Below are 25,163 nucleotides of genomic sequence, written 5' to 3'. Positions count from 1 at the left end.
CCAGGGATGGGGACTCCACCACCTCCCTGGGCAGCCCATTCCAACGCATCAAAACCTGTTCTGTAAAGAAATGCTTCCTAATATCCAGTCTAAACCTTCCATGGCACAATTTGAGGCCATTCACTCTTGTCCTATCGCTTGCTACTTGGTTAGAGACTCATCCCAAGCTCTCTGCAACCTCCTTTCAGGGAGCTGTAGAGGGCAATGAGGTCTCCCCTCAGCCTCCTCTTCTCCAGACTAAACACCCCCAGTTCCCTCAGCTGATCCTCCTACGACCTGTGCTCCAGACCCTGCACCAGCTTCGTTGCCCTTCTCTGGACACACTCGAGTCATTCAATGTCCTTTTTGTAGTGAGGGGCTCAAAACTGAACACAGGAATCGAGGGGCGGCCTCACCAGTGCCGAGGACAGGGGTAAGATCCCTTCCCTGTCCCTGCTGGCCACGCTATTGCTGACACAAGCCAGGATGCCATTGGCCTTCTTGGCCCCCTGGGCACACTGCTGGCTCCTGTTCAGCCGGCTGTCAATCAACACCCCCAGGTCCCTCTCTGACTGGCAGCTCTCCAGCCACTCCTCCCCAAGCCTGTAGCACTGCTGGGGGTTGTTGTGGCCCAAGGGCAGCCCCCGGCATTTGGCCTTATGGAAACTCCTCCAGTTGGCCTCAGCCCATGGCTCCAGCCTGTCCAGGTCTCTCTGCAGAGCCTCCCTGCCCTCGAGCAGATCAACACTCCCACCCAACCTGGTGTCATCTGCAAACTGACTGAGGGTGCACTCGATCCCCTCGTCTAGATCATCATTAAAGATGTTGAACAGGAGTGGCCCCAAAATCAAGCCCTGGGGGACACCACTCGAGACCAGCTGCCAACTGGATTTATAACAACTCCATTCACCACAACTATCTGGGCTCGGCCATCCAGACAGTTTTTTACCCAGCAAAGCGTGTGCCCATCCAAGCCACAAGCAGCCAGTTTCACCAGGAGAATGCTGTGGGAAATGGTGTCAAAGTCCTTACTACAGTCAAGGTAAACAACATCCACAGCCTTTCCCTCATCCAATAAGCAGGTCACCCTGTCGTAGAAGGAGATCAGGTTTGTCAGGCAGGACCTGCCTTTCATAAACCCATACTGACTAGGCCTGATCCCCTTGTTGTCCATTATATGACTTTTAATGGCACCCAAGATGACCTGCTCCATGACCTTCCCTGGCACCGAGGTCAGACTGACAGGTCTATAGTTTCCTGGATCCTCCTGTCTGCCTTTTCTGTAGATGGGTGTCACATTTGCCACCCTTCAGTCCAATGGGACCTCCCCAGTTAACCATAATTTTTGGTAAATCATGGAAAGCGGCTTGGTGAGCACATCTGCCAATTCTTTCAGCACACTTAGGTATAACCCACCCAGTCCCACAGACTTGTGTGCATCCAAGCGGTGCAGCAGGTCTCTGACCACCTCCCCTTCAACTGTGCTGACCTCAGTCTGCTTCCCCTCCCCATCTCCCAGCTCATGAGGCTGGGTGTCCAGGGAACAGCCAGTTCCACTGCAAAAGACTGAGGCAAAGTAGGCGTTGAGCACCTCAGCCTTTTCCTCATCCTTTGTTACCATGTTTCCCTCTGCATCCAGTAAAGGAGGGAGAATTTCCCCCATACTCCTTTTGCTGTTAATGAATTTATAGAAACATCTTTTGTTATTCTTAACAGCTGTAGCCACGTTGTGCTCTAGCTATGCTTTGGCTCTCCTAATGTTCTCCCTGCATAACTTCACTACATCTTTATAGTCTTCATGAGAGACCTGCCCCCTCTTCCAAAGGTCATAGATTCTCCTTTTGTTCTTGAGATCCAGCCAAAGGTCCCTGTTTACCCAGGCCAGTCTCCTTCCCTGCCTGCTTGTTTTCCAGCACACGGGAACAGCCTGCTCCTGTGCCTTTAAGACTTCTCTCTTGAAGTATGTCCAGCCTTCCTGGACTCCCATATCCTCCAAGGCAGCCTCCCAAGGGATTTTGTCAATCAGTCCTTTGAATAGGTCAAAATTAACACTCCAGAAATCTAAGGTGGCAGTTTTACTAACCCGTCTCTCTGTTTCTCCAATCAAAAATTCAATCATCTCATGATCACATGTCAAACAAGCATGAAGTATTTATACAGTAACTCTACGTTTCTGAGCTACTATTAATCCCAAAGTAACTCTCGCTGTTGTTGTCAGACATTAGAGGAAATGGACAAGCTGGTTATTCAGGATCTTATAAAGAGCTGTCACACACTGAGAAATAAAGTCTCTGGATCAGCAAGAGACAGTTTCAGAAGGGCACATAGGTAGCTCATGTGTAGCTAATCAGAAAGAGAGGTACCAGAATATCCAATGAAGGGAGGAACATAATATGAGAACTACAAGAACAATAAAACTAAGGACAATATGAGTCATTTTTTCACTATAATTTTGAGGAGATATCTGTCATTGCAAAAGCACAGTTTTCAGCCTAGAATATTTTAAAAACAACTGGTTTACAATATAAAATTAAGTACAGCCCTCAGATGAAATGCTGACTTCTTATTTTAGTAGCATTACAGGATCTGAGTGTAAAACTCAACCATTTGTGTTGACAAGCTCCTAAAAAAACCCTCCAACTATTTTACAACAGTAGAGAAATAATAGCTGCATTTTGGGAATGTACTTCCTGTAGTTTCTTTCACTAGGGACACCTTTTTCCTGTCCCTTTAAAGTCTCAATTCCTTCTTTTAGCAGCCACTGTGATAGAGTCTTACCTCTGAATGGCTGGGAAGAATGCGGTGTGAGTAGCTCTTTTCAGAAGCTGCCATCAATTCATCTTTAAGGAGAATCCTGAAGGAGCAGTTTGTGAGCTCTCCAGCTGGCATCTTCCTCCAAAGAGATCAATCACATTACCTCCTCGACATGTTCAACTTCAACCAGTCCAGGAAGCAAGAGCCCCAAGTTTGTTTTAAAACCTGTGTCTCCAGTTCAGCAGTCTTGCAAGCCATTGCTATGCCACCTGGCCTGCTCATCAAACTATTTATCATTTCCGTTAAAGCTGCCTTTGTGCTGCACAGGAAGAATGCAAGCAAATGCGCTTTGCAATAGGCTGAACACATGAACTTTTTTTCTGTACAAAAGAACACTAATGCTCTTTTAAAGGCTACTCCTATCTTCAGAATCTCAAAAACTTCAAAAACTAATAATATATTGCTTTGTAGATCTACCAGAATAGTTTCTTTTCAGCAAGATACTTCCTCTCACACCTCTCTGTACTCTTCTACTTTCCTGACAGCCCCCTGCCCGGTTTTTCTGGTTATGTCTCAGAAAAATATCATTGTGTATTGGGCTTTGAAAAGGGTCCGGGTAGAAGAGAGGAGAATGCCAGTTTATTGGGCACTGATAGAATGCTTCACATCAACCAGCGCAGTTCATTGCTATAAAATGATTCACAGATATTCTGAACAGATTATTCATGAACTCTTAAGATAAATTTTATCATCCTCATCCTCTACTTAAAAAAACATGTCCAGTTAAAGGATTAGAAAGATTTAAAAAACAAAACAAAACAACACTTGCTAACAGGGCTACCTGAACAGTGGGCTGTTCTGTGGTTTTTGGATATAACAGCACAATATATAAACACCATTAAGAAAAATATAGAGAAAATGGAAACGAAGGGAAAATACAGTTTGATGGACCTATCTCACTTATTCATATTTAGCCTTTTTGCTACATTAAGATCATTTCACCTAATTTTGGCAGTGTAAAGCATCCCTATAATTGTAATCTGTTATATTTAAACCCATTTAAATACACTGCCAGTGGTCTTTAGTGTTTTTAATAAAGAGCTTTTAGATGCGTAATCCAGAAAAATATATCTTCTTACAGCAAACATAACTAATACACCTCTTATTACCAACTATAGAGTCCAACATTTTAGCAGGATTTTTCAGTCTTGAAGTTGAAGCAATGGAGAGTAACCAGGACACTACCTGTGTATGCATGTACATGCATATATATTACGGATATTACTGCATTAGAGCTTTATGCACTTTCAATCTGCAATAAAAATGCACACTACAATTAGTGGAGGTGACAAGAAGAGTTCAAAAATATCTGCTATTACATTGACTTAAATTACTTTTCTATTGTTAATCTTGATTCCTATCAGGAAAATTATAGCACTGTGATAGTAAAATGAAGGAAAAGTATCTGGTAACTGCCTTCAGCAGCAGTTTTGCCAAAACAAATTCTATTTAACAAACCCTTTGTCAAGAAATGTAGCTGCTTGCTTTAGAATAGCTTCAGCTGAAAATTTAAATATCAGATTCATTAGGGCAAACCAAGATACACTAATCACCCATGATAATAATATTATTTACTTGTATAGACTCTGAAAGTCTATTTGAATGACAAAATTTCCTTCTGGGGAAAACAGTGTAGATGTATAGAGGCTCCATAATGTCAAGCTACCCATAACTATATACTTATGTCCTTATCAAAGCATACAGTAGTGACCTACTGCCCCCAACTCATCTTCAGAGACACAGAACTCCTGTTTATAAATCAGAACACCCTTAGACCATGTTGACATATTCTATCACATCTTGATGAATACGTTCGAAGCTTCACTCTCCCCGTATGTGGCCTTTCAGCCTATAAAAATACACTTAAAGAAGGTACAGTGTTTCAAAACCGTTTGTTTGTGTTGTTAGAAAAAAAATGACTTGATCGTGAAGTTGGGGGTTTTGTTGGGGGGAGAGGGTTGTTGTTATGAAAAAAAAAAAAAAAAAAAAAAAAAAGGTTTTATTCACACTGAAAAGCCAGTTCTGTGTCACCAAGTATGAGAGGACAAATAAAAGTTATATTATTTCCAACTGAAAAGATTTCTCAAAAAAATATGTTGGATGGTAGCCATGCCAGTAATTAAAGAAACATTTCAGTTCAGGTAGCTAGTTCTCTCCTGGCATTTATTTTCCCAAATTGCCATCTTTTCATAGTGTCTATGGTCTGGACTGGGCTGAAACTAAATTTTCAGCTCCAGATGCAAAACTTCAATGTAGAATAATGGTACTAATGCCAGCAATTCATTTACTGACTTCATTGTCTGCCAAAACAAGATTCTTCTCTCTAAAACTCTACGTAATCATGGGTATGATGCAGTCCCCCAACTTTCATCTTGCCCTCATGTTGACATATTGAGATGTGTGCTATTCCGTGTCATATGTTCATTTTCACTTGAAAGGCTTTACAGTTTCCTGTATTAAAAATAAGGTAATTCAAAGATGAAATCTGTATGGTAAGGAGGGAAATATTTGAATGTCTTTGGTTCCAAAATTTAACCTGAGCTTTAAAGGTTCAGTGTTAGAGAGCTGATACCTGATTTGCCTTCACATCCAGACTTTCATATTCAACTGCATGATCGAGTAATTAGCAACCTTTGGGTACATTAGGAGAGAAAGTCCTGTCCCCAAACCTCAGGTGATTCTTACTTTGTATGTGGAAGGTTGGACCTGATTCAAGCAGTCTTAGCCAATTTTTGGTCAATTTCAGCTCAACAAACAGAGGTATTTTGTTGGAGAACCTAGAACAGCGATCATACAAATGGTATGAGCATGTGTCACCAGACTGAGGAGACTTTTCTTTCACTCCTTGACCTGCGCTTCCACAAAATGATGCTGACATAACCAGTGGTGTACTTCAAGAGGACTTAGAGCACATTAATACTAATATCTGAGGAAAATGTTGCTTTGCTAAACAAACAAAATAAGGCAGAACTATGTTTTTAACTAGACACGTGTGTGCATGTATGTATATGTATTTGAAATATAAACCTCATTATTATGAAAGATCTAAAAGTATCTAGACTAAAGACGGAAAAACCCTTTCTTTTAGACTAAAAAAAATCTGGTTTGAAACATTTATTACAGAAAAACGTAAGTGTTTTTTAATTATATTCATAATTAATACTGAAGTTGAGATTACTAAAATGTAATATATAGGGGAAAATAGCCTTAGGGTTAAAAATCACTGAAAAAGAAAACCAGGGATTCAAGTTTAACTCCACAGACAGTCAGATTTCCATTCTGATACTCAAATCACTTAATTTTTCTGTCTCTTGGGTCTTAGCATGTGAATGTTAAATCCATTTTACTGATGTTTCAGCATAACCAGCTGTAATTGAAGTGCAAGGCAATAATCAGCTTTATTGTTTTCCTTAAATATGCTAAGTGAGCACGTCAGAGCACGGGTGCAAATGTCTTTTATAGTTAGTTTCAAACAGCCAATCCCAATTCAACCTATTTCCAGTAACAATTCTTTTCTAATAACGGCTTTTCAGCACTGCAGTGAAAAAAAACCCTCTACCCCATCCCACACAATTCCACAAGAGGGAATCAATGTGCTGCCTAAGTTGGAAAAGGTCTTCAGTTCATAGAAAGGTTTTAATCTTGAAGATCACCATAACAAGATGAAGAAAATAAATTTTTTCATATCACCTGAGTACTTATCAGCTGCAGCATACAGCAGCTAGGAAAAAAAATAAATTTAAAAAAAAGTACTGCCCATGCCTTCCCTCACCTCTGCACGTAGTGTGTGAAAATATAGGAAAAAAAATAAATTAGTATCATTGAAGAAAATGTTGAAAATTAAGAAAACATTACACCATTTATATTAGATTTACCATGTTTTTCTAGTCTTCAGCAACATGTGACATTTCTTTACATATATGGCTGTATTAGGGAATGGATGATTTGAAATACTGTTATTCAGTTTTATGAACGTGTTTTTTGAACATTTTCAGAAAGCCTTATCTTTATTTCAGTGTGATGATGGTGACAGCAATGACAATTAAAAGTACTGGACATTTCAAAAGAATACTTGTAATAGTGTAAAGTATGATCGCTCAAGTGGCTGACATCCATGAGCAGTGCAGTTCAATGAGGGTGAAGAGGAAAACAGAGATCTACCACAGTCAAAGGACAAAACAACTTTTGTCAAAGCGTTCAGAAACAATGATAAAAGAAGCAGTTGAAAAAGTTAGCAATTTCTAGTCATACCATAAGTATCACTATTGTATCAAACTATACAAAACTAAATAAAAAATAATATCTATAAGAAATAAAAATGGATTTTGTCGGAAAATAAATCTAAATTAACTGGAATTTACTCTAGGTAAACACATTTATTCTTGGAAACAACAGCGGTTCTATTTTTGCTTTAAAAATTGGTGAGAGTGCAAGAGAGAAGAAAAATCTGGAATTGAAATTAAAGCATACTAAAATGGAAATATTTGAGCTGAAACTGATGTAAAGCAATTCACAAAGGGATTGACATCTCAAATGCACTTCACAGCATTCCTCCAACCAGAGAACAAAGTATGTAATACTGAAGTAGGAGTATAACATGTAGTTAAGTTTGGATAAATCTGAATTTAAATTTATGCCCCATGCAAGATGTGATACTGATTATGTCTCCATTGTCTTGTTTTCACCTAAAGAGTTTTCTTGTCACATTTTTATATACTTGAAAATAGTGAACAAAATTTTCCTGTATTCATGAAAAAAAAATAATTATTTTGATCATAATTTCCCTAGCCAATTTTCTGTAGGATTTAAATTCATAAATTTATTCAATCCCACAAAAGCAAAACAATTTAAAACAGCATTTAGAATATGTTCATTATTAATGCAGTAATTTCTGGAAATATTACCTCCATTTCTGTTCCTTAGGCTTATAGAAAAATACTATAAAGTACCTTATGTATTTATTATATTTTTTACTTTAAACCTATGGTTTTCTTCTTATAATACTCTGTCTTGTTGCACTAAGTCCAAATTCAGTTCTTGGCCAAAATGGGGCAAAGGAGGCTGGTCTGTTGTACATGTTTTCCTGAAAGAGGGGTTGGAATTGTTTATTTTTTAATTTGATGACATTTGCTTTTCAAAAAATTAATTAGAATCAGTATAGAAATATTCTCAAAGGAAAGCTACAGGTCCATTTGCAAAAAGAATAACTGAATTTAACTTCTTTCTCTTCAGACAGCTAGATTAAGTAATTCTTAAACGTCCAAACTGCAAAAAGAATAAAAGTTTGAAACTGAAATTTTAACTTCACAACATCCTCCTTATGACTGGTATTTTTATAGAGCACTGGAAAAAATATTTCTGAACTTTACTGAACAAATGGTACAATAGCTTTCTTAGAAAAGGAATACACCAAGCTAACTAACTAGCTACATCCAAATACCACAATTAGGTTTAGCACATAACTACTAATGGTGTATTTTCACTTGTAAACTACTGTGCATAGCACTTGAAACTGAAAAGATACTATGCAATCAGTCTGGAAAATATTTCTTCATTCTCCAAAACCAGATGAAAATTATTAGTGTTATTATTACAATTCTACCAAAATTGAGTTTATTAAGAAAGGCTTAAAAATCTATTGTCTTTAATAAGAAGATTCAATAAAAACGTGGATGTTTTCCCAAATGCTGCAACCTCTGTTTGACGTGATGACTGAGCAGATGTGGAACAGAACTGCATGCCATTCCAGCTGATATGCATGGGAAGCCTCAAGTCTGCTTTGTTCCCCATGGCAAATATAGCTCTCCTTTAGATATTCATCCCATTCATTCCATTAAATAATGGACAAATTTGCAATGCATAAAAAATATTGTCATTTAACATGCTGTGCTAAGCTATCCCATTCCACTCTGTATCTTTGGTAAGATTTGTATACAAATTCATTTATTTGCAGAGAGGATAACCACCCAGCCCTTCAAGAACAACCAGTACTGTGAATTCTGCATCTGCTTCTTAGAATCAAAATAAATGCTAGTTAAAATTGCCAGAATAGTATAAATATACACAGGTATAGTTTTCATCTAACTAATATCTAATATAAATCCAGTTTGAAGAATCAGTGGAATAACTTAATAGTAGTTTATAATTTAGTATTTCTGCACATTCAATAGAGACATTAGTCAGCATCAGTGGTAGGGAATAGTCCTGATATTTTAAGGTCTTTTAAGGTCTTTTCTGTTTGTCTGGTAAAAGCAGTATGACAACATTTCTGATCAGGAAATAAATCACCCAAATAAACCACAACCTAGAAAAACAAAAACAAAACCACACCAACAAACCACCAAATCTCATGAGATGGATTTTCCATGGCTTTTCAAGGATACCTGTTATTTCATTCTAACTTAAATATTCCTAGCTAAATCATTTCTGCTACAATTTTAAGCATGTCCCTAACTATACTGTTTAATACAGAGGATAGTTTATTTGTTTTCTTTTACAGGACCTTTTGTCTACTTCCCTTGACTAAATGAACCCTCTTTTAGTCTCTCCTGCCAGGTCTTATTTTCCTAAGCCTTTGATCTGAAGAACCCTCATCTTTCTTGAGATCTCCTGCAAAAAAAACCCAATGTAATATGGTGTGACGCCTTTCTTATTCAGATTAAATTGGAATTACCTGGTAATTTCTTACACACAAGATTCCAGGTCATACATCTGAGTACATTATGCTTTGTTTCTCATAATGCCATTGTTGGCTTATCCACAATGACCACATCTTACATTCAATATATAGATATTAAAATACTTTAACACAAATTATATTTCCTAGAGTATTGTAACTCCTGAGTTTATCACCCGCATATGTAATTTGTATACTCTTCATACCAGAAAGTGAACCTTGTAAGTATCTTTTCAGTTTTGCAGTAAGACGAAAACCAATCTATTTACACCTTGTTGCTTTTGCATCAATTTGACAGCAGTTGCATAAGGAACCTATTTCTCTGATTTGCATATAAGAATGTCACCTTGAACAGTATGACTTTAATATTTGTCACATATACTGCATTTTCCTTACCCACAAGGTATGTTGACTTGTCAAAGCAATTTCCCAGGAATAGAAATTCAGCTGTCTGATCTATATTAAAAAAAAAAAAAAAAAAAAAACAAAAACCAAAAACCACACACACACACAAAAAAAAACACCTGAACCAAACAAACCAAAAATCTACTACAACCTCACTTTATTCTACCGAATTCTAAGCAGGTTCCAAGTTAGGAAAGTAATTGAGAATAGGTGGGTGTTAAGCGAACATAAGGAAACAGGATAAATATACTTCAAAACCTGGACAAATAAATATTTGGGATAAATCCAAGATTGTTTACCTTTTCCATACTTCTAGAACGTCATCTATCATCCATGAGTTCTCAAAAGGTAATTATTAACAGATGTAAGATTACTTAATTTTAATGGTTTTAATCACTTACTCAAGTGATGTGAAAACTTAGGTCCCTTGACAACAATTGTTTTGTTATATTCAAATTCACTATTATTTAAGAAATCATCAACTGATCTGAATCTTCTTTGGGTTAGACTCCAACTAATTCTGTTGGCAGAATTTTATGTTTTAATGACATTCACTTTCTTGAATTCTATTCAATATATTTTGCTGGTTTGTGCCTCCTTAATAATAAACCATTCTTTTTCATTCCCAAGCATTGATTCACTGTCAGAAATATCACAATAACATCTCATATGTGGGCATTTAGTATTTTCAGTATTTAAAAAGTCAACATACTTTATAACATCTTTCTAAGAATATTGTAAGAACTGTGTCCCCCTATATTCCTTTTTGCAGTAAGTACCTAGTTTGAGATATCTGTTGATATTAAAACTTTGCCTTTGGTTAGTTTTGTTAGATGATTCTAAAAAGGATGGGAAGAAAAAACATTGTCCACTTAAATTTCTTGGTTTAGTGCTGTTTTGAATCTTGATCCACAGTAATGCAAATCACAATAACAATCATAGAACAAGAATGGTTTGGGATGGAAGGAACCTTAAAGATCATCTAGTTCCAACCCCCTGTCATGGGCCGGGACACCTTCCACTAGACCAGGTTGCTCAAAGCCCCATCCAACCTGGCCTTGAACACTGCCAGGGAGGGGGCAGCCACAGCTTCTATGGGTAACCTGTGCCAGTGTCTCACCACCCTCACAGGAAAGAATTTCTTCCTTCTATCTAATCTAAACCTACACTCTTTCAGTTTAAAACCATTACCCATTGTCCTATCACTCCACTCCCTGATAAAAAGTCCCTCCCCATCTTTCCTGTGGGCCCCCTTTATAAATACTGGAAGGCTGCTAAAACATCTCCCCAGAGCTTTCTTTTTTCCAGGCTGAACAACCCCAGCCTGTCCTCATAGGGGAGGTTCTCCATCCTCCTGATCATCTTTGTGGCCCTCCCCTGGATTTGCTTAAGCAGGTCTATGTCTATTGTCTATAACAATACTCCTTCATGATTTTTTTAATTACACTGTTACTCCCAAAAGATGTGTCCTAGTGTATTGTGGACCAAGGACCCCAGATTATCTTAAGAATTCTCTCCCTATGTCTGCCTGTCATCTATTCTTGAGCAAATATTACCCTTCTATATCAAAATGTCAAACCTGACACATATTCTATTGCATGCCAGCCATGTCAGTTTGTGATAACCCAGATTGAAGTCTTATCTTCTATACTCAGGTGAGATGCACTGTTATTATATCAGTAGTCAAATGTCCAAATACAGCATTTTATTCCTTCTCCCTCATTCTGCTAAAAATAGACCTTACTTATACAGGTGTGATTACAAAGAAAAACTTTTCACATAAATTGAGTTGCTCAATTCATTTTCAGAAAAACAGAGATGAGCAAGCCTTTTCAGACCATCCCATCTTACATCCTCCTTCTTAACTGCCTGTTCACTAAAGTTTCTTTTCTCATCTTTATAGCTCACTATGTATATTCTCCTTACAGAGAAATTTTCTCCCTAGTCAAGATTTATTTTGAATCACAAGATTTTTTTTCTTTAATACTTTAGTAATGTTGCCCACTTGCCATCACCCCACATCCATTTTACCCCAAGATATTTAATTTCCCTTAGTGTAGTTATATTAGCTGCAAAGGTGAGTATTAAAAAAAAAAAAAAAAAAAAAAAAAGAGAAGGAAAAACAGCACACACAACAGACCAAAAGTTGAGAGATATCTGGAAATAAGGTATGTGAAATATATGTGAAGTTGGAAGGGACCTACAATGATCATTTATTCCAACTGTCTGACCACTTCAAGCCTGACCAAAAGTTAAAGCATGTTGTTAAGGGCATTGTCCAAATGCCTCTTAAACACTGACAGGCTTGGGGCATTGTCTGCTTCTCTAGGAAGCCTGTTCCAGTGTTTGACCACCCTCTCTAGAGAAATGCTTCCTAATGTCAAGTCAGGACCTCTCCCTGGCACAGCTTTGAACCATTCTCATGCGTCCTATCACTGGGTACCAGGGAGAAGAGCTCAGCACCTTCATCTCCACTTCCCCTCCTCAGAAAGCTGTACAGAGCAAGAACACCCCTCAGCCTTCTGTTCTCCAAACCTGAAAAACTCAGTGTCCTCACAGGGCATCATGACTTCCAGCCATTTCACCAGCTTTGTTGCTCTCCTCTGGACACATTCAAGTACCTTAACATTCATTTTAAATTGTGGGGGCCAGAACTGCACACAATACTCAAGGTGAGGCCACAACAACATTGAATACAGCGGGAATAATACAATGTGAATTTTAATACTGGTCCCAAGAAAGAAACTGTAGGTCTTTTTACAAATCAATATTTCCTCTATACTATAGTTAAAAAAAAAAAAAAAAAAAAAAAAAACTATAGTTAAAAAAAAAAAAAAAAAAAATCAACAAAATGGCATCTTTCTTGTTCCTTCATTTTGAGTTAAAGCACGCAATTCAATATTGAAGACCAATGCAAAATATTTTTTTTTATTTCTGAAGTAATTTTTTCCAGTTTTTACTTTGGCTTCTTTTCATAGATGCAACAGATTTTTGGTGTTTATATTCATTCACCCAAGACCAAAACACATGTTAATTAAGAAAAAAAACCCAGAACCCTGTTTATATCAACTTGATCTGCATAAAGCATTAGTTGGCAATACAGGTGTCACTATAATTTAAAGGCCCCAGCATCTAACTCCAGGAATTCTTTGTTTTGGAATTATCTGATATTCACACTTATTTAGTATTTATTTAGTCTGTTTTCTTTAATATAGAGATTAGAATATGTACTTGAATTTAAGTTACTTTTTTGAGACCAATTTAAAACATTAGGACATGCAGCTGATTAAAATACTGCCATTTTTCCACTTTTCTTTCTTAAAGACAATTGACTATATAAAATCTGTAAATGTGAAAAGATTTAATTAGTGTCCAGGGACAGTTTAGTGGTATTTAATTAACAAAGAAACTGTAAATTACTTTAAGGAAAAAAAAAAAAAAATATACAACTAATCAGACTCTCATTATACTCTGCTAGGTTGGGGATTTTTTAATGGAAAATTCTAGTTTAAAAAAATAATACTTTGATTTTTAGAATGATCACAGGAAGCAATAATCTTCAGACTAGTAAAAAGTGTTCTAGAGCCTCATTCTATTTTTTGGTCTGTACAACAGATGGACTACAGAGCTAAAATAACAGGAGAAATGAAATCATAGCAGGTAGCAGAATATAGCTATTATTTAATGTAAAAAAAAAAAAAAAGCGAGGTGCAGGACTACTTAAACACAGATTCACAGAAAAAGGAATCACGCATTTTTTTCTTCTCTAAAAGAAGAGAGTCCTCTACCTACTGTCACAATGCCTACTCATTAAAATATTACTAGAGTAAAAGATTTTAGTATAATATTAAAAACTTCACCCATCCTATGTTTATTTCTATTATCTTATCCCCACTGTAACAGACTGCCTCTCTTCTTATTGAGACAAGATAAAATTACCTTTCTAGTTTATTCATCTACATCTCACTTGTAGAGTCTTGACCCTTATTATGCTGTATTCAATCTTTTTTATGTCACACAGAATCACACAGAATCATCCTCGTTGCAAAGGACCCTGGAGATCATCTAGTCCAACCGTTCGCCTAGCACAGTTCCCACCTACAGCATATCCTTAAACTCTAAATCGACCCTACTCTTGAACACCTCCAGGGGTGGGGACTCCACCACCTCCCTGGGCAGCACATTCCAACGCCTAACAACCCCTTCTGGGAATAAATGCTTCCTAATATCTAGTCTGAACTTTCCCTGGCACAACTTGAATCCATTACCTCTTGTCCTGTCGCTTTCTACAAGGCTAAAGAGGCTCAAACGCAGCTCTCTGCAACCTCCTGTCAGGGAGCTGTAGAGGGCAATGAGGTCTCCCCTCAGCCTCCTCTTCTCCAGACTAAACATCCCCAGTTCCCTCAGCCGCTCCCCGTACGACCTGTGCTCCAGACCCTGCACCAGCTTCGTTGCCCTTCTCTGGACACGCTCGAGTCATTCAATGTCCTTTTTGGAGTGAGGGGCCCAAAACTCAACACAGGAATCGAGGTGCGGCCTCACCAGTGCCGAGGACTGGGGTAAGATCCCTTCCCTGTCCCTGCTGGCCACGCTATTGCTGACACAAGCCAGGATGCCATTGGCCTTCTTGGCCCCCTGGGCACACTGCTGGCTCCTGTTCAGCCGGCTGTCAATCAACCCCCTCAGGTCCCTCTCTGACTGGCAGCTCTCACCTCATCTTTTCACTCTCCAGTGTTATTGATCATATTCCGTTAGAAGTATCTCTCTCCCTGTTTCAGCATGACAGCCTCCATTTTCTCCTGTTCCAAGTTATCCTGCTTTTGTCATTAGAGGCTCCTGAACCTGTGTGGCAGGTCTGATCAGCACAGAACAAACAACCCAGTATTCTGAGGTCCAGGCTTGACTTGAGGAGCAATAGCCAGACTCCATAGGTTAATTTTCTCTGACCTTTTCATTTCTGCATCATAAAGCTGGTGAGGATTGGAGACAGGGTCTAGGTGCTACCCATAGTACATGATAAATGACTTATTTATGTCTTTTCTTAAATTAGTTGCAAGATGTAGAGATATTCCTCCACAGAGAATACAGGGAGAATACTTCAATGAGGGAGATAACCCAGTAATGGCTGTTCTTTGTGGTAATCTTTTAGACGTGCAGATAGTCATTATTGAAAAAGGAGCCTGGTATTACAATTTCTCTCTTAATTCAAACTGGGCTCTAAACTCTGTACCACCTTTGTACCACACAATCTCAGATCAAACTGGATCCAGATAAAATACAAGTGGAGGGCTGCATCTACACATGTAGAGTGCCTTGAGTAACATCAGGAAAATGCTCTGCTGTCTATTAGAGTCACATAACTGGCTTTCCTTCCTATAAAATAAGAGCAGGAGGGATTGCATACAATCGGACACAATGGTGCTGTCAAGAGGCAGCTGAAGTGTGCACTTGAAGTATCAGTCTCCAGTGCATTCCTAGGAATGACACTAGAGTTAACATGGGCTTTTACTAACTGTAGTGTCAAAAAAAATGCACAGATTTTTCCATTTGTGTTTACTCAAGAAGACATATCCCGTACTGAAGGAATGAAGAATATGGACACAGCTGCTATTAGAATTCTTTGAAGTGGGTGAGGTATCTTTCCTTTATTAGTGAAGTAAAAGTTCAACAATTCATTAGATAGTTCATAAAACTGAGTGTAACAACAGGATATTTTTTAAAAATCATACTTTCCCTCAGAATTGACCTACAATCTTCCAGGATTTTGGCATATAGGCAACTACCTATAATATAGCTTGAGAAGATTCCAGACATAGTTTATGCATGTCTTCTACCTTTTCCTCCTGTTTATAATAGAAGTATCATCTCCCCTTGTAACCATGTTTAAAAAATACTAATAGAAATACATAGGTAAATTTGTCCCCCCCCAAATATTAATTTTAGCAGTTTAAAAAAAATCACTGTAATTTCTACATGAACTTATGATTGCTTTGATCAGGGTATACTTCTGGAAATTGTCCATTCAGATAAAAGAAATCCATAACACTAAAGCTATCATAAAACAAGGCATGCATTATCTTTGTAAACAACTTTTCAGTAAAGGACAGTAAAATGTGGGTGATTAAAAGAGAAACCAAGGAGAGGAAAATAAGAAAGATATCCGTCTTACATTGAGGAATCAGTGGCCAAATGAAATAAACAGATATAAACGGTGATAAATATTTTTTCTTTGTTCCTTTCATTTTAACGAATTTGAAATTGTCTTAAAAGGCACAAGGAGCCTTACAACACAGATTCTAAATATTAGCTGAAGCTATCACATTCAGCTTCAGCCCTAGGTTCACAACTGAGTATTTATCTTATCCCATGGCCGGAGATAACCTCTTCGGCTGCAGTAACTACTTGCTTTCAAAAGGTTCCTCTCCCCACACCCCTTGCCTCAAAAACTACCAGTTTGCAGTTGAGCTCTAACAAGATTTAAACTCTACCTCTTTAAGACTGATAGTTTCTCATAGCTAAGAGTTGTTCCCATATGTACTTCAAAGACGAGCAATGCTGTGGACTTCACAGCAGTGTGTCCTGCTTTTGAAGTCTGAATTATCCATAGGAGATGTTGCTAACAAAGAGAAACAGACAGTCTATAAAAGGTAGAATTTAAATTTACTTACAGCAAATGCCACCAAAAAAAAAGAGATAGGATTACCTTTTTAAAACTGATTCTTTTTTTAAAAAAAAAAAAAAAAAAAAAAAAAATGTAGCTGGGATTACTGTTTATCAGCAGGAACAACCAGTATCATAATATAAAAGGTCTAGCCACTCCAGAAAGAAATATAAAGTGAATATTTCCTGAAATAAGTCTTTCTGCTTTTAAAATAAACTAAATACCTGAATCACCTTATTGATTGTCAGATTTATTTAAAATTTTATTTTAAAAGAGCTCATGTTCTTTTTTCTCTTAAATGTTAACAGTAGTCACAGGTAGATCAAGTAGATCACAACATACACAAGAAAATCTTTTCCATCTTTGTTTTTATTTCTACTTATATTTTGACTGCAAAAAATACTTTATGAAAAATCAGGTCTAGCATGATTGTTAACAAGATATCTCTTTCAGAAATCATGGAGTTCAGAGAGTCCATTAACCATTAAATATTTCTTTTGGGTTGGGGGTGGGGGGTGGGGGGTGTTGTAGAAGGGGAGAAAATTACTTGAAAATTCTCAGCAAAGCAGTTTCAAAGTGTTAAAATGTATGACATTTCTAACTGAAAGGCCTGCTTTAAAAGGTAACCTGTTTATTATAAAAATAGTCTCCAAATGATTTAAATCAAAGTGAAATATTTCCAATTGATGTAAAATTAAGTCTATAAGTTTCACGGAACCACAAATTACTTTTTCAATCATAAATTGATTAAAATTTGAGGCTTTTTTTCACTCCTTGTCCTATTTCAGAACAATAATACAAAAAATATCAGAAAACATTAAAGAACAATTTACATATTTCTTAAGTCTGGAAAGCTAAACTTTTAGGGATGCAGCCTCTAAACTTCACTGCCTTGCTTTTTTTTAAAAAGACATGAAGAAAAATTCAGCTACAAATAATTATATGCACTGCCATCTCTGTTTCCTTCTCACCTTTTGATAGCTATACAAATATCTTGTTTGAGTTTAAATAGCAAGCAGGCATTCTGTACTGTTGTAACTGGTTTACCTATCAGTTAGTCTTCACTACATGTAGCCTCACATGTAGCACACATTGTTTCTTGGTCTATTATTATTATTATTATTATTATTATTATTATTATTTCAGATTTAGATAGATAGTAGCATTATGTAACAAGGGTATCCACAATCTTCCAGTTCACTGAACCATGAGAAGGGTTTGAGGCTCAGCATGTTCTTTTCTTGCCAATGACAGTTCAACCAGCATGGAAGAAGTTAGCAACATTTCCAAGAAGATTAAATATATCTCATTTGGCTAAGCACCCTCTTTGTATCTTCCATTACAGTGAGATTTTCCTCTTACCAAGGTCTTCATTCTGACCACCGCTAGATAGACCTCAAATCAATTTTTTTTTTTTTTTTTTTTTTTTTTTTTTTTTAAGGATTTTGCAAAGATGTCACTGTCAAGGCAAAACAGAAGGGCAAAACAAATTTTAGGTTAAGATAAGGGAAAGGTAGCAAACTGGTATGTTTCTGTTGGAGACTCAAGAGTTCACTTTTAACCCAACTAACCTGCAAAACAAGCCTTCAAACTTTCTCTGGTTTCAATTCCTAGCAGCTAAAACCAGGGCTCCTTCTGTAATTCTCTATGAAAAAAGCAGATCCTGAAATTGCTCAGAAAAAAATGACATCTGTTTTCTAACTTAACTAATGCCAGAAGCAGTGCTAGAATTTAGGTCTTCTATTTCACTGGGCATACTAGTACATCTTTCAAGTTGTCATATTTTTCTTCAAAATTTAAGTTTTAAATAAAAAGACGTAGCTGTTAGCAACTGTTAAAACTGCAGAAAATGCAGATAGAGCATGACTGATTTGTTGAGAGCTGTGAGCTCAAACACATAGAATTCAGCAACTGAAGCATACTTATAAGAATACTTATGCTAAGAAATCCACATTACTTGTTATACACTACCATGCTATTGTAACTTAGTTAAGATTTCTTAAACTAAGAAATATAAGTAGTGACACCCCTTCTCTCTCCCTTTGTACATGTGAATATATCTGCACACAATCTAATGTGTTAGCCTTACCAGTGCTGTCATCATAAACAACAGTAACAGTTTTCCACTTGAAGAACTGCACAAGGTCAAGGATGGCACGGCTGAGTGAAGAGAAATCTGGATAGAGGCTGACATAGAAGGAGTCCTTGTTGTCTGACACCTGATGTTTCCAGCGGGTCTGGATATGTGGAACACCCAAAGCGTTGCAGATGGATTGCACAGCATTAGCTGAGGAGCTATGGGATGGTCCGAAGATGGCAGCCACCCCAAGGGACAGCTGATCGCAGGCTGAAGAGGAGACAGAAGTCTGTCAATGATGAGAGGAAAGAAGGCAGTGTGCCAGAAGGTATTGCACAATTCATATTAAACAAAAGGCACTCCATGAAATATAATTTCATTGCTGATAGATCTGCCTTTTTGTGTAACACTTTCATTTACACAGATTTCAACTTCAGAATACATTTCTAAGCTTTCACTATGAGCTGATGAATAGCAACACTTAACACTGAAATAGCACTCACCTACATTGAATAAATATTTTTATGTCAGTGGAAGTCACAAAGGCCAACAATTGTGTATCTTTTGAAAAGCACTGAAAAGATTTATGCTGAGCTGCATCTTACATTTGGAAAAGGGCTATATGGGACAGTATTCTAACCTAGGCTGTTTAAGCACTACTTCCTCAATCAATCAGCACTACTTCTAATGAGATCCTAATTACTCAGAAATTGTAGATGTTAATTCTAGTTAAGTATCAGTCAAATGATTAATTTCATTGAAATGGACATTTGAATTTCTGTATCTGAAAAACAGGCATGTTGATTAGCAAAATTTAAAGGTCAACATTTTCCCTACAACAAAATTAAATTGCTATCTGCAAATGAAAAAAAAAAAAAAAAAAAAAATCAGTATCCCTTCTTAAACACTGAAAATATTCAGTATTGCTACACATATATTAGTAGATAAAACTGGCCCTGAGAGTCACTGACACTCTGCATTCAGGTGTCTTAGCTCTCCTCTTTCAAATATAAAGTGGCCATCCATACCTATTCTGTGCATTAGCAGTCTCTGGTCTGTGTTATCACCCAGAGTATGCTCCAGTATTACCTTGTAGAATATTACTTGGGACATGTCAGAAAGAAGACAGGAAAATTAGTCAGTACTGCAGACCAGTGTTTCAGCCCATGCCCTGATCCTGTTTAGATCACTACTATAGACATATCCTCTATGATTATGTAGTTCTGAAAAACAACAGATTCTGTCTTCGAAGAAAACATCCTATTTGGTAGAGAGAAGTAATGAAAAGTATCTCCCTAATCCAATCTAGATGTGAGTATTTGTATGGAGTTTGGTTAATTAATTCTGTTATGCCACCATCACTGTTCCTGAGGCTGGAGGAGGCAAGCAGTAGAAACACATCTCATTGTATTATTTACTAAGCAAGTCAAAAATTAATTGTTTTATTGGGCACATCCTTTTCAACATGATGAAAATATTGTATTCTTTCAAGTGCGTTTTGGGAACTATGCTGGTGCACCTTTTTATTACTGCAGAGCACTGGTGATTTAAATGAACTTGTCATATACACACAAGATCTCTATTGCATCAGATCAGGGCCTAACTGACTAGCTTGATAAAAAAAAAAAAAAAATGCTAATATAATATTGCCCTTCCTAAGAGTAATCAACAAGCTTTATGCAAATGTCAGTAAATGGGATCACTAAACAACAGCAATAGCTACCAGATGGCTTTTCAATGGGCTTTTTTTTTGTCCTCTTTCTGAGGTTTGAATAATGCAATGCTTTCGCACGTGATTTAATGTGGCACTGGTTCTATCAGATGCATACCAATTTTTCTAGTGCACTAAGGGTTATTTTGTTTGCATTTACATTATTCTTCTTCACTGAAATGTTATCTTGGAAATATCATCTTGTCTTCGGGTTGCTCTTTCATACAATACCTTTAAAACTCCATTAATATTTTGTCTATATTCAACTTCAAAAGTATGTGTTACTAAGAGGTCTAAGCAGGCTGTTTTTGATGCAGCGCCTGCCTGCTCACTAATGGACATAATCATGAACTACAAAATGAGTCAAATGCTTAAACCTCATTGTTAAAACTCTGCTTTGGAGCCATCATAATAAAATGAGCCATTTTGTGTTAACCTTTAGCCTTTGATTCTGAACTAGAGCACCTGTCAGCACAAATGTAGTTGGCTGTATTGTGAATTGATGAAGCAAAAAGCTATTAGCACTGGAAGATTACACAGATTTTGATACAGCCTGACCAGTTACAAATAAAGAGTTACATTCTCGTCCAAGATGCAAGTGGGAACAATGAATATATATGATCTATTCAATATATCCAATTAATGGCATGTTGCCATTATAACTTCAGCTATTAGAATCTATCAAGAATTAGTAACATAATATTAGGGCTAGACTGAATATTCAAGCAAACCCAAAGTAAGGACTAAAAGTAGTTACACGGTCTCAGGAAAGGCTTAAAGATTTAACGATTGTAGAAAAAATTTCTCTGGTGTCTACATCCTCCCTCAGCTATGGAGAAAAACTGTTCCATTAAATTTCACAGGACAGCTTGTGCTGGAGTCAGAAAGCAGCTGAATTTGGAAGATGAGGGGGAAAGGAGAAAGAAGGGGCCAGAATTAAGGATCAGCCCATTTATTCATGGTTGGCTGAGATGGAATAGAAAGAGTAATCTCTCAGAACCTCTTTAATCCATCATCCAAAACAGCAGAGTAACAACTCAAAATACTTTGTTAAAAGGGTTATTTGCTTCTTTCTTCTTCCACACACTCTCCACTGCAAAGAAACTATCTCGCTAGACATAAATTTTTAGCCCACTATATTTTTCATAAATCAAAGCATCTGACAATGATGAAACTGTGTGTATTTCTGTACAAATATGGATACTACTTTCATACCTAACAACAGTTAATATTAGAATTGTTTATTTAGAAAAAAAATAACAATATTAATTCTGTATGTTACAGCAAAAAAGAAAATAATTTCTCATAATATCTAAACTGAATTTTTTAATCAGTATTATATGACATTTTTAGGGTGTACTTCATGTACATTCATCCTGACACAGCAACTCTTCCATATGTACCTTTTCTAATGTGGCAACAAATGTTTTTATTCATCTTAGCCCACTATAACACCATAAATCCCTTATTGTGTCAAGCTTCCAGTCTTCAACACTTGGGAGTGGCAGATCACATGGCAGATTTAGGCTAGAAACCTGTCATAAGAAATACAGGTTGACCTTTGGTTCTTTCACCCTTCTTATTTTGTTAACATTAACATTCATATGACATTGGCTCTTTGGTTTATAAAAAAATGTTTGTGAAAAACATGTAGTACAGTATAAAATTCAGTCTTACTGAGTTCTGACAAGAGGCTTTGTATTTTCTACAATAAATACATTTTGAACTTGTTGGGTTTTGTATTTTCTAGGATATGGCAAAGAAAACTTGCATCTACTGTCACAGACTTGAATATAAAGCAATCTGAAAAAATCAATTTTTTATAAGAATCAAAGATTTGAAAGTTTAGGAAAAATGTTCAAAATTAGTTTTAATTTTTAATTTTTCTTTAAACAAATAATTTATAGTTAGGGCAAAACTGCTGAACTCAGGCCTAGACATTCACCTGATAGCAATATTCTTAAGCACAGAAAATAATTAGGCTTATTTTTATGCACAAAATTGCAACTATTTGCTCCCATTTGAAGACCACACCTGAATAATTATGAGGCATTCATATGTTAAAACAATTTTTAAAGATGTATTTGAAGTGATGGAATGCTAAAAATGTAATTGGACCTCTCTTCCAGGTTCACTAGAATTTGGGGGCACTTCCAGGACAAGGTCTGGAGATAGTGTTTTCTCACTCCAAATGAGCTGGTCTCAAAAACACTCTAGTCACAAAGCTCAGATTAATTTACTTCAGATTTTAAATATTTAAAGAAATAAATTCTAGACAGGGGCAGTGGGAGCAAAAGAGACAGTGCTATTTTCAAGCAGTTACCATTACAGCCTTAAAGAGGTGGTCTTTAAAGCAAATCTTTGATGTCACCTGCAAACTTGTACAGTGTCATTTCATAAGGCTTTATTGGAGACACATTTTTTTCAGGTAGGTAAACCAAGTGAGTCTTAGTTCCTCATTAAAAACATTAAATATGCAAAAGGTTACCTTTTTTGGATGCTTCAAAACTGTCATAGAGATTTATCTTTTGGGTGTCATATGTTAATGTGGTGTTTGGCAGAAGAGTTCTGTTTCTGTTGATTGTGTTCACAGCAAATCTGAAGGCTAATTCTTCTGCTCCCATTGGACCAGATTCCACACATTCAAAAATGCCTCCTGGTAGTGGGAGAAAGAAGAAAGAAAAAAAACCAAACCACTAGTAAGCCAAAATGGCATACAAGAACACCTTTAATCATCAGTTTGGGAAAAGATTCATCAACCTGAAATTTTTAACTTAAACCTGACACAGTGCAACTCATGAAATTATCTCATGATTCTGGTGGGGTTTAGGTCAAACCATAAATAACAGCCACAGATCAGACTTACCTTAAAGAAAACCTGTTTGTTTTTTTCCCATACAACATTTATTTTACTATTGTAAATAAAAAGATTGTGGAAATATAAACTAACCACACTATTTAGAAGCAAATCAGGAGAGGAATGAAGAATATGTAATTATTATTTTACATAATTAAACTTGAAATTATTGCCTTTACCTCTTCTAGATCAACCACCACTTGTGTGTGTGGCAGGGGAGAGAGAGATTTATGGATTATTCTTTTCTACTCTTCTAGACTTATGATACAGCTATAATGGCCTGGAGAGTTCACTGGAAGTGCAACATATAAAGGATCAAGGAACTAGTATGCCCCAAAAGTGCCTCCAGAAATTAAGATATATAGATATTTTCGCATGACTGTGTGCCTGAACTGATAAATATGTTGGCCAAAAGGTTCAAATTTTCTCTTTTGCACTTAGCCGCACATACATGCTAACCTCATTCTCAGCAAATACAGGAATCTAAGCAACTACACCCTGCATAAACTCTATCGTGCAATGAAAGCATCCCCAAACAAAGCGTACTGCCAGAGTAGGACATGCCTTAAATGACAGGCAATTTCTAGAACACTTCTGAGCCAGCCTTAACCTTAAATGAATTAAGTAAGCTCATGAAACAGTGCTGTGCTTCAACTGTTCTTTTCTCATGAATGGGATATAATTGCCCATGAAATGTAAATTTATACATACTTTGGGGTAACAACATTTATTCTTAGGTCTAGAAAGACCAAGGATAGAGTGACAATAAAAGTAATTTGAAGATATGTCCTTACTGTGATGACATGGAATGTCTCAGAAAAACAATCTGTATCCATATGGTCTCTTAGGTCCTCATGCTAACAGCATATGTCAATGCTGATGGACAGCTGATGGCCATCATCTGAGGATCATTAATTATAAACCAGGCATTGTATATGCAAGAAATATTTTCATTTGCTTTCTCATAGCTTATGTTTATTCATTTCCAAAGTAATGTTGCTACCTGGCATGTTTTGTTTAAAAAAAAAAATGATTCAACTCTCCACTATTTTCTCAGCAAGAAGCTCCTCAAAACTGAACATACAGGAACTGAGTCAGACTGAACTTTGCAAACTACAGTCAGTTTCTAAACAGTTTTGTTCACCAGCCAAGTAGATAAACCACCTCTAAAGCAAAAATAACGTGTAATTAGTTATCAACTTTCCCTTTCTGATACTCTTAAATATGAAAAGACTTTTTAGTTTTGCAAATCTCCTGCCTTTTCGAACCTATTTCCTACTACAGAATGGAGGTCTTAACTTTTTTCCTGCAGATGAGCCCTTAAATTCCTTGTGAGAGCCCTAGGGGCAGATGCTCCAATAATAATAATTTAGAAGCACAAGCACTAACCACTGAGATGAGATGTGACTGATATTTAAACATTAGTCATTTAAAACTGAGAATAAGGCACTGATGGGAGAGGCAGATGCTTAAGAAAAATTCAGATACCTAGGGAAATGATCCAAACTGAGAATAGAATGTACGTGTAATCAGTAACCGGTATTAACAATACTTCAGAAGCTAAAGTAAAAGAAACTTGGATAACATTCAGGTAAATATAGGCCTAGCATACTTCAAATCTGAAAAAATGACAACGTATATTTGCACAATGTAATATTAACATGAAAGGCAACGTACTGCTTTTGAAGTGCTCTCTTCAGGAACACATAGTCTGATAGACAAGATTTTGTGCTGGTTAAAACTTACGGCATCTAAACATTATAAATCAAACTGTGGCCCATAGGAGGATCCTATCTGAATTTGGAGAAAATATTTTAAAATTGATGAAGAAGGCTAAAAATCAGTGAAAAAATTGTAAGTACAGATATCAAGAGACAAGAAAAATAAAAATGTTTCCATGTACATAATGAAAATTTAGATTTTATAGGCTTTCCTGAGGCATCTGAAAAGTAGATATTCAAATGCATTTGAATAAACCAATAT

The 25,163-nt window shown here is 36.6% G+C and overlaps 1 protein-coding gene across 6 annotated transcripts in view; it reads right to left on the bottom strand.

The window, feature by feature from the left end:
* Positions 1 to 25,163, bottom strand: part of GRIK2 (glutamate ionotropic receptor kainate type subunit 2) — a 442,240-nt gene that overhangs the window by 269,994 nt on the left and 147,083 nt on the right. For 5 of the 6 annotated variants that reach the window (XM_026844286.1, XM_026844289.1, XM_026844292.1 and 2 more), the window contains 2 exons: positions 22,812 to 22,979; positions 18,625 to 18,882 (listed from right to left, as the gene is read on the bottom strand). In XM_026844286.1, coding sequence (XP_026700087.1) covers positions 18,625 to 18,882; positions 22,812 to 22,979 — 426 coding nt within the window. Of the gene's footprint in view, positions 1 to 18,624; positions 18,902 to 22,811; positions 22,980 to 25,163 lie in introns of those variants that run through there. The other variant, XM_026844291.1, reaches the window with a different exon arrangement.

The sequence above is a fragment of the Athene cunicularia genome, assembly GCF_003259725.1.
Source record: "Athene cunicularia isolate RWA chromosome 3 unlocalized genomic scaffold, athCun1 chr3_part1, whole genome shotgun sequence".
Lineage (NCBI taxonomy): Eukaryota > Metazoa > Chordata > Aves > Strigiformes > Strigidae > Athene > Athene cunicularia.
The sequence above is the reverse complement of the archived record's forward strand: the minus strand, read 5'-3'. Positions and strand labels throughout refer to the sequence as shown.